Genomic DNA, 17419 nt, shown 5'->3' with positions numbered 1-17419 from the left:
CCTCGATTTTTTAGGTGTAGTGGAAATTTTTCGCTGTAACGTTATTTTTCTCGGTGCCATTCACATATCTAGGAGTCCCAGTGGGAGCAAACATGAAATTAAAGAAACACTGGAAGCCCATAATTGATCGGTTCTATGCGAAACTATCCCAAGGAAAGCAAGGACCCTCTCGTTTGGAGGTAGAATAACTCTTGCTAAGGTTGTACTTGGCAGTCTACCATCTTACTTCTTCTCATTGTTTGTTGCATCATCTGGAGTCATTGAATCCCTAGAAAAAAATTAGAAGACAATTTATTTGGGGTGGAAGTGATAATAAGCACAAAATTAGCTGGGTCGCGTGGGAGAAAATTGTGGCACCAAAAGATAAAGGCGGTTTTGGCTTCGGTTCACTTCGAGCCTTTAACCTATCGATGATAGTTAAATGGTGGTGGGGAATAAAAACATATAAATCAGCACTATGGAGACGATTTATTATGGGCATCCACAATCTTCACAACAAACCTGCAGACCGGTTATCTAAGAAATCAATTCTTGGCGTGTGGAACAACATGGATGGAGTAAAGGCTGAATTGCAAAAGTTTGGAATCAACTTCCAAGATATTCTAAAGAAGTAGGTGAATGAAGGAGATGATACTATGTTTTGGATGGATACATGGTGTGGTAGTGAGCCTCTCAAAAGTAAATTTCCACACCTATATCAAATTCATAGTTTCCAAATGTTGTTGATCAAGGATGGATACATGGTGTGGAGAGACACAAATCATGTAAAGTCAATAAGAGGATACAATTGATGAGTCAAACATGGGATTAGAGAACACCTCCCACCTTTGATGATCAGATTCATAGTTTCCAAATGTTGCTATCTACAATCGACGCCTATCAACCAACTACATGAGCAGATAAATGCAAATGCAACATATTAATGATGGTGTATTCCATGTGAACATCCTTAGACCAAAAATTCCATGGATACATGATGTTCCAATAAAGGTTACAACTTTTATATGGAGAGGAAAATTGGGACGTATCCCAACTAATGTTGAACTAGTGAGAAGAGGAGTTCAAATCCCAAATACACTATGTCCACAATGCTCACAGCAGGATGAAGATGTCGTACATATTTTGATTCGGTACCCTTTAGCGATCACAGTATGGGAATGGATTATGGTGCGATATCCCTGTCCCACGGTTTGTCACTATCGAAGCTCTTATCAGTTTTGCAAAGAAATGGGGAAGGTGTTCAAAAAAGAGAAACAACCTCATCAGTGTTTGCTATGGTACAATATGGCTGTTATGGAAGTCAAGACGTGATCAGGTGTTCAAAAACATTCACTCGACACCTACTTCGGTAGTGGACAAAGTCAAGTCGTTGGTATATTCGTGGTTGATACATAGGAGAATTCAATGTCACCATAAGTGGGTAGAATGGTGTATATGCCCACTACGATGTCTGTAAAACTAAAAACGGTGTATTGTAATCCTTTCTTCTTGTTTCTCTTCTTGTCCCGCCTAGTATCTTGTTAGGTGGGCATTTTTTGCTTTTATAATAACATTTGCTGATTCTAAAAAAATGTAATTTTTCCGGTGTGCTACCACTGAATTTATGTGTGTTATCCCTGACATTTTGTTCTGGTTTCGCCACTTGCCTTAATACCAATAAATTGATTTTTTTTGTACATAAGAATTAGCGTTATAAATATTTTGTAATGACTGTTAATTAATAATTATTTAAAATTCAAATATATTTGTATTTTTTAACGTGGAGTAGATGTTACATTTTCATAAAAAATGTGTTTGATGAAAAGGTAAAAGCTAAATTCTTGCTAAACGTTGACTAATTAAAAGTTTTATTAAAATTGGATATAATCCAACAACTTGCATGGAAATTTTAGATTAGGTACCGATGCAAGGTAGTTTTTCAAAAAGGAGCATTAGTTTATATATTTTTAATTGAGAATCAATTATTTGTGATCAAAGAATTTTATTTTATTAAAATGGTAATTCCTAAATAAAAGCACAAGTACGATCGTGTTTTAATACATACATTTATAAATATTCAAAAATATTTTGTACTAACAAAATATATCTTTATTTTGATTATAATAACTAGAGGTGCATAAACCAATCAGATTTTTTTTTTTTAAAAATCTAAAAAAAACATCCTCACCCAATATTATATTACCGGTCACCTCTTATTCGGGTCGAATTCTTCTAATTTGTCAGATAGGGGGTGGATCTTCCAAAAAACAAATATCGGGTTTTTACCTTAGGTTTTAATTAATCCTGATTTACTAAAACGGGAGGTAACTTTTCCATTTAAGAAGATGATTTTCCGTATAATTTAAAACACCCTTCAACTATTGTATAAGTTAGCGAAACTTATTTTATTATGTGAATGAAACAATTTAAGTGAAAGAATCACCTTCCTTTTGAAGGTTCTTGAGGTGACATCGAACATTGAAAAACAAACTTTTATATATATATATATATATATATATATATATATATATATATATATATATATATATATATATATATATATATATATATATATATATATATATATATAGTTGTTTATAACTGTGGGATGCCAAGAAAAATGACAAATATTACGCATTCGTTGAGAGCTAAAATAGTGTTGAAACTTGAAAGGGTAAAAAAGAAGAGATAACGGGCCTTTACTTTGGAGGGTAATGGGCTAAAGCCCAATAACACAGATATGATAGTTTACTAATACTTTGTACAATTTGAAACCTAACTTTTTGTGGGTCATTTGACCCAGTTGTGGTGAAATTAACCCCAATACTACCATTAGTAATTTCTTGATTCTTCGTGGCAATTTGGAACTTTTGGTCTTTGGTCTTTTAGCCTAAGAAATGAAGAAAATGACATTTTTTTGTCCAAGTTTGTGTATTAAGCATTTACACAAGGAAATCAAAGTCTACACAGAACATGGGTTAACATATTTGTCTAAGTGTGTTATTGAAGAATTAGAGGTTCCTGAAGTATGTGATACTTGCAAAGATATCGTTCTCTATGGCCATTTTAGGGTAGGAAGATGCAATCAAGAAAAGTTGAGGAAATATGAAGATTGCTTTGGTTTGATATTGTACTTTGGTAATGTCTTTGGTATACAAGTTAAGTTGACAATAGTTTATGGTTTACTATGTGTTATGGTTATGCAACTTCAAATGACAATGTCGGTTGATGTTTTCGGTTTTGCAAAAGTTCGCTTTTTCACTCATATTCTTCCACAAATTACTTGTCTCATAGAACATAGAACAAAACAAATTTTCTACGTACGTATTTGTCTCCTAATTTGGTTTTTAACACTTTATTTAAAGTTTATTCTATAAGGTTGTGGTAAAAGTTTGACTGCCATTTCATCAATTCTAGTTTCTTTTTTAAAAACCATATTGTCTTCTTCTTATTTGAAGAAAAATCCCTGATAAAGTCTTAATATTTTAAGTCAAATTATGGTTTAATCTTAGTTTTTATTTTTTGAACAGATAAATCTCGTTTACTTTGTATTTTGTCCAACTTAACGAAAAAATTCTTATTTTTTTTTTCAATAAAAAATGACAGAGTATTGTATAAAATTAAATAATCGAGACTTTTATATTAAAAAAATAAATATTAATATTAAACCCTAAACTGTCTAAAAATATTATGATTTTTAATTAATTAACCTAATTTAATTCTCTATTTTGGGCCGCAGTTACGTGCTCCAAATCCATAAAATATCAAAAACTCCCTTCTTCATGGGTTCAAAACCCTAATCGCCAAATTCATGAAACTACTATATAAACTGAAGCTGTAAGGGTTTATACCACATCCAGAGATCCACAATATTCCAACGATACGAAGTCATTCATCTGCATCTACAGTTCTACACTGGTATCTCTAAATTTTCCCCTTTTTGTTGATTTTTTGTTTTTTCTTTTTTGCTATAGCAGATATCTGAAAGTTTTCTCTCCTCTTTCACTCTTTGTGAGAAATCCTACACAAATCTTATTAGTTGATGTGATTTTTCTTTGGATATACGTCCTCAAGACTAGAGGCATAAATATATTGCGCAGCTAATAAAATCCCGCTAAATTCATCAATTTATCTACTTTTGTGTGTTTTTCGATTTGTCTATACGAATTGATGTTCTTTTCCGAATTTTCGAAGCATATTTTGGTGATCCAATGATGGCATGATATCTTTGAGACCTGATTTTAACATCTTGATGACAGCTATAAGCATTTACGCTGAGGATCCTTTCAAAATAAGTTCTTTATACTTTCAACTAATTTATAATGATTTTTTTTTCGAAAAAATAAGAAATTGTTTCGAGATGATGAAGTTTGCACTGGGCTCTGAGAGCAATTGATTAATTGCTTGATTTGATGCATAATGCAGCCTAGAAAGCTAGTCTGATCCTTTATCTTTAATACTACTAATTACTTTACACGATCGAAAATAAGTTTCATTTATTGATTGTTGTTTGCGATGATGATCGAACTTGCATCCCAGCTCACTCTGAGACCTTAATATGTTTAAGGTTATGGATTAAAATTAGTTCATGTTTATCTGAGCTTTTTGTTTTGATTTCTTCTTAATTCTTGTTGTTTATTGCTTGTGCAATGATGATGACATTATCTAATCCCAGCTCTATGAGACTTTAATTTGTTTAAGGTCAGGGAATTACAACTTTTAGTGTTTTATCTGAGCTTTGAGCTATTTTTAACTCTGTTTTTTAAAAGTTTAATTTTGTTGAAATAGAAAGTCACAAACTTTTCTTTGGTTTATCTATTTGATGTTCCCAATGATGCATGAATTTGACCATGCTAATTCTGATTTTGATGATATATTGTTATGTCATTTCTGAGGGGACATTATAACGTTTACAAAATTTCATTATAAATAATCATTTGTGATGAATATGTTTTTACTTTAAAAAAAGATGTATATTTTGAAATACTAATGTAAATTCTACGTATCAGAACACTTGACGTTATTCTAAAAGCAATGACATCAAAAAAACAAACAGATTTCAGTATAGCAATGACATCAAGCAAATTTTCAAGAAGAGAGTCGGTTCTCTAGAACGGCGGATTATGTGCATATTTTGTCTTTTGGTTGGTTAAAGCGTGAAGATAGTTTTAATTTGTTAAGTTGGTTTGATTGGTGCATTTCTCCTAATATTGTTTATACTTTGTAATGGTTTCTAACGCCTTGCTAGCTCGTTAATAATATCTCTGTTGTTCAAAAAAAAAGCTAGAAGGCTTTAATTAGAAAACAAATATTTAAGATGATTGTTAATAATTATTAATAATTGGAACAATTGTAATATTTTATAGAGTTAATATTAACTAAAGAAATATAAGGTATTTTTTAATACAAAGTAAATGTTACAATTTCATTGAAAAAAAGTTGGTTTGATGGATGAAAAAGTAAAAGCTAAATTCTTGCTAAATGTTGACTAATTAAAAGTTTTCTTAAAGTAAATATAATCCAACAACTTGCATGTAAATTTTAGATTAGGGGCCAGTGAAAGGCAAGTTTTCAAAAGGAAAATTAGTTTATGTATTTTAAGGGTGATTCTAAATGCACGAATGGGATTCCAAATACACGAAACAATTGATTGAGTTGATATATATCAGTTAAGAATTGATATTTTTTTATATTAAAAAATATATTAAAATGTATTTCGGCAACTTTATATATATATATATATATATATATATATATATATATATATATATATATATATATATATATATATATATATATATATATATATATATATATATATATATAAACAGATTCCCATCCAGCAGAAATAGTTTCTCATCCAGCAGACCGTAATGATCTGTTGTGACGCCAAAATGGCAAAATAATAGGCATTAGATATGCTTCATGTAAATCAATATTCAAATAATGATCACCTCTAACAAGAGAAATAACAACTCTATGAGTTGAGATGTCTTGGGGACCAAGTGATAGTGGAAAACATGTTGATGGACTATCTTTGCTTAGAAAATTAACTATTACACTATACTTGTTAGTAATGAGAAAGCTAGTGACCGGCATAATCAACCAATGATCTTTTGGTGCGAAACGTGATCCATTGAAATTCAATGAGTGATGGATGGTGTTTAAATCATAATAAAAAATTTGTGTGTACTCAGTTGGGTGTGCTAACAACTCATTCTGTAAATCTAAGCGGATTTGACGCCAATTATCTTCACTATAATCGAGACACACATCTATTGCACGAAATCCACCAATTTCCATCTCCCATCACGTTTTGTATGTTTGTGACATATGGATGAAATTCCTACGGAATTTCATTCATAAGTGGATCTGAATTATACATTACTTGTTTTTTTGTTGAAATACGAGTTATGTATCGATTGTTCCTGATTAAAAGTTGAGTTGAACATTGGAGGTTCTCGGAACGAATACGTATTGTGTCTATCCGGTTCATGAGATCATTTTAATTATACAACTTTTATGAATAAATAATATGTTTCTATTTGTTAGTTTTCAAAATTAATAAAGTTTTAAGGGTTTAAGATTTAAATTGATAAAATCTATGGTATTTTCTAAAACTACAATGTAAACTGGGGGCATAAAATTGTAATATTACATTTTATCGATAGAATAATTGGCACACATATTAATACCATAATTGAAATGATATGTCACTTGCCATTAGTAATATGGAGGTATATGTCACGAAGATGAGACATTTTAATAAAGTTATAAATTGGTATGAATTTTGAAAATAATAAAATATATTATTTTCATTAAATATCCTTACATTTATATTTGATTTTCAAATCAAACCTTATATCCCGTTGCCTCCGCCGGGGTGTAACAATTGTAGGGCGTAAAAATAATTGATAAGTTACTAATACATTATAATATAAAAAAATGTTACAAAAAACTTTAAAAATTATATATATATATATATATATATATATATATATATATATATATATATATATATATATATATATATATATATATATATATATATATATATAATTTTTGAGAATCTATAGAAATGTCCCATTATTTCTAAAAAAATAACGATTTGTTCCATGACTTGTTGTTGAATAGTTCAAAAAGGACAAGAGTGAAAAAATTTACCGGTTTCTTATACTTTTCTATTAAAAAAAGTTGGTACTTAATCGTTAATTTTTTCAAAATAATATGATTTTTTCTAAAGATTTTCCTTAGTAATTTCTTGATTCCCCGTGACAGTTTGGACTTTGGGCTTTGGTCTTTTAGCCATAGATGTCTTTTTTTGTTTTGTCTAAGTTTGTGGACCAACACAATGAAATGAAAATCTACACAGTACATGGACGAACATATTTGTCCAAGTATGTAATTGAAGAGTTAGAGGTTCCTGAAGTATGTGATACTTCCAAAGATATTGTTCTCTACGCCCATTTTGGGGTAGGAAGATGCAATCAAAGAAAGTTGAGGAAGTGTTAAGATTGCTTTTGTTTGAATATTGTACTTTGGTAATGTCTTTTGTTATACAAGTTGAGTTGATAATAGTTTAGGGTTATGCAACTTCAAATAACAATTTTGGTTGATTTTTTCGGTATTGCAAAAGATCCCTTTTTCAGTCGTGTTTTTCTACAAATTCCTTGTCTCATAGAACATTGAACAAAGCAGGTTTTCTGTGTTTGTCTCCTCAATTTTTAGCTGAGTGCAATTACCCATTTCACTGTACTTATAGAGTCGAAATTACAGAAAATTCGGAAAATTTAAATGCATGATCCTAGAAATAGCCCAAATTTGTTTGATATTCGTTGACTCTCTTTCTAAGTGAAAGTGAGTGGATCCATCAACCCATTCTATATATATATATATATATATATATATATATATATATATATATATATATATATATATATATATATATATATATATATATATATATAGGTTTTATGGGACCACATGGACCATTTGCTTAATTTATTCTAGAAACTAATTTCATTCTTTGGTTGAACCGTGTGGTCAAAGTTTGACTACCATTTCACCAGACTTTTTCTTTCTTTATACTATTACTATTTTATTATTTATTACTCATCATTCCATTTTCTTTTCTTTGAATATATTTTTATTAACAGTTACAATCCGTATAGTTAGGTTCTAAGAATAATTATGAGTTTGACCAATACTTTAATTAACCTTAATTTGGCTAACAAACATAATTTATTAATCTAAGTGGTAACACAAACTAGATCAATTGTGTGCCAAAAGGGAAGGAATACTTAGGCATTAAGGAAACAAAGCATTTATGCTTTCTCTATCCAACTAAAAGCATAAAGCAATACCAATATCAATGGACCCAAACAGAATAAAGCTACTTCCAAATGGCATCAATCCATTACTTATGAAAAAAGAAGCAACAAAATCGCACAAGATTGATTTAGTACTTAGTACTTAGTAGTAGCAAATAATTACATAATCGAATTAGTTACTCATGTGTTCTAACAAAAACATAGTATAACAACAAAAAAAAAATCTCATAGAGTGGAACCATAAAAAAAAAACATCACAATATATGTAACACATAATAAGAATTAGGAAAAAAATGTATTTAGAATTTTAGTAAGTGGGATAGTAGTACCCGGATCCGTTTACAGGTGGAGCTCCATAAGGCATCATGGGTGGTTGACCCGGAGCAACATATCCACCATTATTGATTTTAGCCAAACTAACTTGACCTTGCATTCCATCTCTCGCATACTGATTCCAAACCATCTGTTCTTGAACAAGCAAGTGTTGTTTCTTTTCAATGTCCGCCATCTGGACATAAGCAGGTGGTGGGACACTTAACGAAGCAGCAAACGGGTCACCACCCACGGGTTGAACCGACCCATCAGGAGCTGGGAGGGCCAACACCGGTGTGCCACCGGACGACTTCCCCGGTAAAGCCACACTACTCGCACTGCCGCCACTCAAACTGGTGGTGCTCACGTGTTGCCTCACTATTCCCTGGTCATACATTCCGTTCAACAACAACGGGTCAAGCCCACCGCCCATTGCCGCCTTCTGTTTCTCCAAATTACTAGCGGTTTCCACCAACGCAAGCTCCCAATCAGCTTTTCCAGCCTCCGCCGCCGGATTCTGCCACGCCGACGTCACCTCCGCCTCGCCGCTGCCGCCAAACGCCTCCCAGTTTCCGTTACCTTTCGCCGGACCGGCGAACAAAGCCAACGCGAATCTATTTCCTTGGTCATCGGCTGTCACCGATTCCTCCCGTAAGTCGACTAAGTCGCCGGTGTGTTGCGGTTTGGGCGGCGGAGCCGCCACCGGAGGTGGCGGTGGTGGTGGTGGAGTATGAATCTCCGGTGCTGGTAAAGCTTTGATTTCGTTCATGTCGGGAACGGGTTCTTCTTTCACTTGTTCGATGGCTTCGGGTTTTTTTTCGGGACTTTTTGTAGCTTTTGCTCTGTCTCTAACAAATTCTTCTAAAGTTTCTAGTAATTTTCCTGTGATTTTTTGAACTTCTGGATACTCTGATGATCTTGCAATTCCCATATCTTTGCACCAATTATAGAAGCCTACAAGTTCATCAATCTGTTTTGCAGCAGTTGCGTAAGCATCGAATGCTTTCACACAATCTTGATGTTCCATATCAAAAAATCGATCGAGTAAAATGGCTAAAACTTCACATATATCAGAATAAAGTTTGAAGCTTTCTTGAACAATTGGGTATAACGCAACCAACACCATTCTACTGTTTCTTGCTAGACCAGTAGGTCTACAGGATAATACCCTGTCTAATAGCCTTTGTAAATGTCCCATTTTCCCAAAGATTCTTTCGGGTTTCATATCTCTCAAAGGGGTTGTATTTGTATCTTTCTTGTCGTGAGATGATCCAGATCCTTCTCTAACATCTCCGGAAGATCTTGACTTTCTTATATTTCCATACCCTGGTTCATCGTCATAATCGTATCCGCGATTTGGTGGAGATCTCCATTGATCTTCCCTGGACCTCACGGAATCTCCATTGCCGCTGCCATTGCTGCCACCGGTTTGCTTTCTTTCATATGCAATCAAATCGAGTCTTTGATCAAGGTAAAACCCGTAAGTTCTAACGAAAGTGGAGTGATCCCATGAATTGGAGTGTGCTTCATCACGGAAGTCTGACATGTTTAGCAATCTGGTTCCTCTTCTGGTAGCGTACATGATTTCCTGCTGGAAAACTGAGTCGCCGTCGTTCAAGAGTCGGTGGATGAGAACTAAGCATTTTAGGGCGACGATCCAATCACGAGTCTTGCTTAATCTTTTGGAAACAGCGTGGACGCAAGCGCTGACGTAGCCTCGTGAGTATGATGTGAGCTGGAGGATTTCTCGTATGTATTTCTCGCCGGCGGGATCGTCGTCGTGACTGGTGGCTTTTACTATAGCGACTTCTAGCTCCGGTGCCATGTTGCTAGCTACTTTTGCGATTCCAATGCTTGTTTGATCCTTCACCGCTCCAATAGCCTTCCGCAAGGTTGTCGGCGCCATTGCTGCAATCCTTCTTCAGCAAAAACCCTAGAAAGCAAAATCAGATCTATGGAATCATAAACGAAGTGCATTAAATCATCCACACAGAATCAGATCTCATTAGTTGAAAAATCAACAGTATACAAATTAGACGCTAAAAGTGTTATGTGTTCTAGATTCATGGCTTTAAAAAAAATCACAACTAAATTTCAAAATTTTCAAAAAATTGGAGTTAAAACACACATGACTATAATTGATTAGCTTCTCATAAAACCAAACAATGAAAAATGAACACACTTCATTAATCATCGGCAAAAATATTAAGCACGATCATTAATTGTTATTAATAGCGAAATGAAATTCAAATAATAAATCACAAATGCAGTTGGTTCACTAACTTTACAAAAGTTTACTAAAAGTTCAAACCTATCAAAATGCCAACTGAGATCGGTTGAGACTAAATCAGATTCGGTGGCCTTACCGTTTATGATCTGCAACAGAAAACCGGTACAGGTGATCGGAAAAGTGGACGAATGGATCTGTAGACTTCGGTGGAAAAACGATCAGATCTGAAGTTGACGCAGCCACATATCGATGAGTATCTTGTCGTTGCTTCGCCGGATTTCCCTGCCACTTTTTAGCTGGATTTTCTGCTGAGAAAAAAAGGTAGATGGGAGAAACAGGTGGGAGAGTTGGGGTTGGTTGAATCGGTGAGATCCAGAGAGAGACAGGGGGTTTAGTGTGTGTTTGTGTGTGACAGAGAAATTCGGGCGGTGTCTTAAATGTGTTTGTGTGGGTTGACGATATATGTTAATTATTGTGAGGACGCGTTTCATCTACGTTGATCGTGATTTATAACGACGGTAATCAACTTTTTTTTTTTGGTCATTAATTTTTTTTGATAAGATTGTAAAAATGTCAGTGATTTTTCGAAAATTATGAAATTCGGTACAAAAAGTTTTGAATTAATACTATTGATCAAAAATAGAAATTTTATCGTAATTTTGATCCAAAGTTTTTTTTTAAAAAAAAAAATACTTAAAATAACAATTATACATTTTATCTTTTTCTATTTAGTTTACTATTTATCTAACTAAAACAAAATAAAAACCTAACCTAATAACCCACCATCCATATCCCTCTTTAACAAAATACATTCGAGATTGTCGGACCATTGTCGTCGGAAATTGCCACAGCACCATCGCTGAAGATGTCAATGCTAGGGTTTCTGCAAACACAGGTGGCTTACCGGAGGAGTGAAGCAAGAACAGATGTCGATGTAACTGTAGAACTTCGAACTCCGTTTGTGACTTGAGTTTGCAACGACTTTGCCTCTGTAAAACTCTGATAGTGGACATGTTGATTTCGGATACCATTTTACATTTGGGTTTTGTGTGGTAGGCCTGATCTTCATCTGTTTAAGAAAAATCAAGATATGTTATTTACCATTTTATATTTTTGGTATTTCTTTCCTTTGATTTATGAATTTTATGTGTTAGTTTTGAGATGTACAAAAGATTAAATGTGGAAAACTTGGGATTTGTGTGTAATTTGATATTTCTTTGAATTAGTTTTTGGGTTTTATGTCTGTTTGTATTTAATATGTGTGTGTGGTGTTTGTGTGTGTTTTGTATTGAATCTGCTGGTTCAATTCTTAATCTTGTTCATCATTGTATGTATGTATATGAATCAGGAAGAGATATGGAAATATTATGTTTGAGACCATCAGATGGTGGCAACAATGACTAGTGGTGGTCCTCGCTTCGTCTCTCTCTTTTTCTTGCGAGTCGTTGATTTCTCGGAGTCTAAGCTCCGGTGAAGATAGACATATGGTTTGCAAGTTCAAATAATGGTAGAGAATGGGGGGGGGGGGGGGGGGGGAAGTGGTGAGGGATAAACACTTAAAGAGTTTTGTTTTTTTAATTATTGTAATATAAAAATAGAAAAAATAAATATCAGGAGCATTTTAAATATTTTGAAGACACTTTGGACCAAACTCCCAACAAAATCAAAGTATCGGATTGATGGTACTAGTCAAAAACTTTTTTGACAAAAGTAGCAACTTTAAGCGATACATAAGGACCATTTTGCAATTTAATTATTTTTTTAATCCAATTTATTCTTGAATTGAATTTAAAATTATGTATATCATCATGGCCGAATATTGCCAGTAACACAAGTTTTTTTTACACATCAACGATTTTTTTGGTCATCTTTTGAAATTGTGTTTAAGAAATCATTTATGGTATGTTATCAATACACCGCTTCAGTAGATCTTGTTTTCATCAGTATCACCTCGAATTCTAGGTATTTACATTTTGACCATTGGTATGAGAATTGTTTGCAAATTGGTCATGAATGCCATTTAAATGAAAATCTGGATTTGATCATGTACGTTGGACGTACGTGGCAGAGACTCGAACCCTAATTTTTAAGGTTTGGACCCTATTTAAACATCGTTAACTCTTTGAGACCCCTTCATTCATCAGCCTCCATCTCCATTTTCATCCCAAGGAAACCCTATTTCATTGTATGTGCATTTTGAGCTTAAAAGCGTGTTTTGTGGTGTCTTTAAAGGAAGGAGAAAGAGAAGAAACCATCTTAGAAGAGTAAAACACTTTGGATTCAGAAGTACCATGTCATCAAGCTTCACTTGGAGGTAACCTGTAGAGTTGGTATACGAAACGGTGTTGTATCCATATATCTTTTCAGACTAACAGGTGAGGTTTTCCTTAATGTACTTGTGGGTCGAAGGTATCAATACCGACCCACTAGGTTATATATCCTGGTATATAGGATCTTGTTATGTTGTAGTGATATGTTAGATCTATATCCTGATATATATATATATATATATATATATATATATATATATATATATAGGATGTTGTTATGTTGTAGTGATCTGTTAGATCTGTATCCTGGTATATGGAATGTTTCTATGCAATAGTGATCTGTAGATCTGCATGTTGCCTGTTGCCTGTTTATATGTTTATTTGTTGCATATGTCGACATAGTACTATTTTGGGTTGAGGCTTTACTGCCATGTGTGTTAGCCAATAGACCAGGTTTAATCCAACCTGATGGCTGTGGACCTCAGGGTATACCAGTTTGATGATTGATTTGACCTATTGTATAGTGGCATTCTAGCCCGATGGCTGATTGGGTTGGGGGTAATCCAGCCTGATGGCTTGTGGACCCAAAGGTATTCCAGTCTGATGATTAATTGGGTCGGGGGTAATCTACCCCGACGACTTTGGACCCGAAGGTATTCCAGTCCGATGAGTGATTGGACCTAGCATGCATGATTATATATGTTATATGTTGTGTGTGGTACTTTGGGGGTACTCACTAAGCGTTGGCTTACATTTTCATTTTATTATTTCAGGTACTCCAGACGATTGTAGGAAAGCAAAAACGTGATTGTGCACATCCTCTTGGTTTTATGATTTTGGATTTTGGGATACTCTGATTGTGACTATTATTCTTGGAAATAATGTTTTGTAAACAATTATGGTCATTGGATTGTTTTTGCAAGAATGAAAAATTTATTCTGATTTTTGGGATGTTAGAAGTTGGTATCAGAGCTCTGGTTTGAGAGAATTGGATGAACCAGAGAAAGAAAGTATACCCCAAGTTACCCGCACTGTTATTTGCTTATGATATAACTGCATGATAGTTGTAGGGTAGGGATCTTTAGGAATTGAATGATAGAATTGCTTGAATTATGATGCCTTATGCCTGTAGAGTTTTTTTTTGCTTGAATGTTGTTTGCTTGTTGCTTGTAGGACTCTTTCGGGTGTGAATTAACTACTAATTAAATATGTTAAGTTGCATGCTACATGGGTTAAATAATCTTAGAGTGAAGGATTTGGTCCTATTGTGTATCTCTTGTCTGAGTTCAACCGTTTTAGGGTTGAATCTTTTAATTTAAGATTATTTGAGTTATGTTGCATGTGACTGTATTCGTGAAGTGGTTAACCGGGCACCAATGGGGGTCTTTCGGTAGCTGATGGCAGGGTAAGGTAAGGATTCTAAGATAGCCTAGGAAGTGTGTGGTACTCATGGTATGCTATTTAGCGAGTGTTGGGAGTGTTATATTGGGTGAGTGTGTGTGGCAGGCCAACTGAGGAATGTTTAGCCACTCTCGAGAGAGTAAGGATAGGATGTATGTGTATCCTAGTTTTGAGATTGTTTTCAGGTAGTTTGTGATGATACATTGAGACCAATATGGGTAGGTGTGGAAGGTAGTACGAGCTCGTACTACTAAAAGCATAGGACCCGTACGCGTAGCAAGGAAGTCACAAACCCCGAGGGTTTAGTCTCTCTGTTTTGGTTGAAATGGTATGAATTGTGGACTTTTTGATATATTTTGGTTCATTTTCAGTATGGTGTTCACGAGGGGATATGGTTCAGGATCCGGATCTGGTGGCCAGGATAGGATGGGGGTTGAATGATGATCAGATACAGAGGGTGATTGTCACTGAGGTTTCATGGATATTATAGGAAGAGTTGCCTGACATTATGGATCAGATCACTGGTAGGCTAGTTGCCAAGTTCGAGGAGCGAACTGTATCCTTGCAGACTGTGACAGGGACTGTTGTGGTGACTACTGGTGGAGATCTTGATGTGGACACGCAACTCGGAAAGAGAAATAGGGCTCATTCAGTGATGGATGAAGATTTCGAGGCTGCTAACCTTGGTACTGGAAGTCAAGGGGGCTTTGATATCTGTAGGAAGTGTGGTGGAACCCACGGGCTTGCTTGTCACAAGTTCAAATGCTACAAGTGTGGAGAGAAAGGGCATGTCATTCGCGACTGCAAGAAGGATCAGATGTGTTTCCAATGTCACAGGTCGGGTCATCTCAAACTTGACTATCCTTCATGGGTAGAAGGAGTGCACGCCCAGATATCCACCGTCTGGTAGGAGGTCAAGGTTGAAACACAAGAAATCACAAGTATGAATTTTGATCCTCGGTTTAATCTTGAATGGATAGTCATTTGCATAGTTAGCTTGTTAGAACTATTATGTTAGCATCTGTAGGTTTTAAAGGGTCAGGGTTTTGGCTTTCAGGGTGCTTCAAAAATCATAAAACTAAGAGGATCGTTCATAAAGGTTTGGAAGTTGTAATGCTGGGAAAACTTCTAACATCTCCATATAGGGATCGAGATTTCCTTGCAATTCCTGGTTATTATTCAAGAATTGTCATATGACATTTTACATCCCGAGAGATGTGTTAAAAAGTATCTAGATGAACCGGTTTTAGGCTTCGACGTGGAAGACGTCGTCTAATGAGAAAGACCTAAGCGAGGGAGGATTGAGCATTATGCTTGAAGGATCAACAGCCATATTGATTTTGCTGGTTTCTGCGCGATGGGCCAAAGGAAGTTGTATTGTAAGTTCGTTGGATTTCTGGTGTTCGAGACCGTTGAGATATTTTATGGTGGAGAAGACTGAGAATTGATTCGAAGCAGGTGCAGGGTGAGTTGTTGTTAGATTCCTGCTCTCGGGGTTGTGTCTGTAGCCGTTGCGTCAGAAGCTTTTAGACAAGATCTCGTTGTAGCCGGTTGTCCCTTCTGGGACAACGAAATAGAGTTAAGAGGAGTGCGTATTACTCAGTTTGATTATCAATTGAAGGTGGTGTTAGATCGTCGAATCGATCGCTGTCATTAGTAGGGGTAGAGCTATTGTTGAGTTATCAATTTACTTCAGGGTGTGGATGAACTTTTGTGCAGGTTTTAGTATTATGGTTGAGAAGGTTTTATAAGAAGTTTATTTATATGGATGGTGATCAAGCTAGAAAGCTTAGGGTCTGGACACTATGGACTATAAATGTATAGTAAAAGTCTTGAAGCTGTTAGGGAGGGGCTGATTCCAAGTGGGGGAGAACTTCTTGGAAATATCGGTAATAATTTCAAATGCGGAGTGACTTGGTATTCATATCTAAGGGCAAGAGAATAGTTGGTTTTGATCATAATCAGGGAATCAAAGATTGAGGATTTGGGTTATCTCATTCTGGGTTCCGGCTCATGTTGATCTTCGATTATATATTATTTGTTGGGTTTTTATACAAAAACTAGTTTCACAAACATGATGTTTAGCAATGGAAGACTTGATAATTTGAATAACATAAAACAAGTTTATAACCCACCAATGATCTTCTTGAAAAGTTTGGAAAGATTAAACACCAACCAAAGAAAGAATGAAGAAATAACAACTTTTTTAGTTCTTTGGATTCTCTTAGGAGGCTTGGAAGTTGATGAAGAATGATAAACTTTGGAGACACCAACAAGAAACCAACTTGATTTAGATGCTATTCTTAAAATATTAATCTCTTAAGCTTTATGTTCTTATAAAAATAAGAACATAAAGAGAGCATGAGATGCAAGTAAACTTCAAAAGAATGAACAAAAGGTGGAGAAAGTGATGCACTCTCTACCACTTACAGTTTTGGGTGTACACAAAATAAAGGCTTGAAAGCCTTCATAAAGTAAATCTATTACTTATAAGTTCTTAATCAAGTAAGCCCTTATGTCCCTAGACCATATTGTCCCCCATGCTTGTAAGACATAACCTTACTTTCAATAAAACTAATCAAAAGTCCTACTTTCAAAATTTTTAAGAAGAAAAAGAAAAGCTAGTATTTTATATTTTATAACCAAAGCTTATAAAATATACACTTTGACTTTTTTGGTAAAACACAAAAAAATTTATCTAGTCCAAAATGTTGTGCATGACTTATAAATCATATCATATGATATATTATGTTACTTGCTAATGAAAATTAATTATTTCCTAGAAATAAGTAATTTTATATTTAATTATAAGAGTTTACAATATTTATTAAAATCAATTTCTAATAAATAATCAATTGTATCAAGTTGTTGTTAGTGTGACCCTTTAGTATCATATG

At 34.4% G+C, this 17419-nt stretch overlaps 1 protein-coding gene, 1 long non-coding RNA gene and 5 other non-coding genes across 9 annotated transcripts; 6 read left to right on the top strand and 1 right to left on the bottom strand.

The window, feature by feature from the left end:
- The first annotated feature begins 3723 nt into the window (after nt 1-3723).
- Nucleotides 3724-5337, top strand: LOC111883139 (uncharacterized). The gene is made up of 2 exons (XR_002847348.2): nt 3724-3897; nt 4989-5337. It is a non-coding gene; the product is annotated as an uncharacterized LOC111883139 (long non-coding RNA).
- Nucleotides 4187-4261, top strand: LOC111883198 (small nucleolar RNA R66). The gene has a single exon (XR_002847365.1). It is a non-coding gene; the product is annotated as a small nucleolar RNA R66 (small nucleolar RNA).
- On the top strand, nt 4336-4425 carry LOC111883196 (small nucleolar RNA snoR118). Its single transcript, XR_002847363.1, has one exon. It is a non-coding gene; the product is annotated as a small nucleolar RNA snoR118 (small nucleolar RNA).
- LOC111883200 (small nucleolar RNA snoR69Y) lies at nt 4484-4587 on the top strand. The gene has a single exon (XR_002847367.1). It is a non-coding gene; the product is annotated as a small nucleolar RNA snoR69Y (small nucleolar RNA).
- LOC111883199 (small nucleolar RNA snoR69Y) lies at nt 4622-4721 on the top strand. Its single transcript, XR_002847366.1, has one exon. It is a non-coding gene; the product is annotated as a small nucleolar RNA snoR69Y (small nucleolar RNA).
- On the top strand, nt 4804-4880 carry LOC111883195 (small nucleolar RNA snoR53Y). The gene has a single exon (XR_002847362.1). It is a non-coding gene; the product is annotated as a small nucleolar RNA snoR53Y (small nucleolar RNA).
- A 3035-nt stretch (nt 5338-8372) lies between the features above and the next one.
- Nucleotides 8373-11316, bottom strand: LOC111883153 (putative clathrin assembly protein At2g25430). 3 transcript variants are annotated; one of them, XM_023879507.3, is made up of 2 exons: nt 10988-11316; nt 8373-10573 (listed from the first exon to the last, which is right to left on the bottom strand). In XM_023879507.3, the coding sequence occupies exon 2, from the start codon at nt 10525-10527 to the stop codon at nt 8617-8619; it is 1911 nt and encodes a 636-aa protein (XP_023735275.1). In that variant the 5' UTR covers nt 10528-10573; nt 10988-11316; the 3' UTR covers nt 8373-8616. The 3 variants fall into 3 exon arrangements, with proteins under 3 accessions (XP_023735275.1, XP_023735276.1, XP_023735274.1); XM_023879508.3 differs by having other exon boundaries at nt 8373-10540; XM_023879506.3 differs by having other exon boundaries at nt 8373-10554; nt 10988-11315.
- Between the last annotated feature and the right edge of the window lie 6103 nt (nt 11317-17419).

This window comes from Lactuca sativa, chromosome 6, assembly GCF_002870075.4.
Source record: "Lactuca sativa cultivar Salinas chromosome 6, Lsat_Salinas_v11, whole genome shotgun sequence".
Classification (NCBI taxonomy): Eukaryota; Viridiplantae; Streptophyta; class Magnoliopsida; order Asterales; family Asteraceae; genus Lactuca; species Lactuca sativa.
The sequence above is the reverse complement of the archived record's forward strand: the minus strand, read 5'-3'. Positions and strand labels throughout refer to the sequence as shown.

What these genes read in the sequence shown, in the direction of transcription:
- LOC111883153 (XM_023879507.3), bottom strand. Translation starts at nt 10,527, where the DNA reads ATGGCGCCGACAACCTTGCGGAAGGCTATTGGAGCGGTGAAGGATCAA.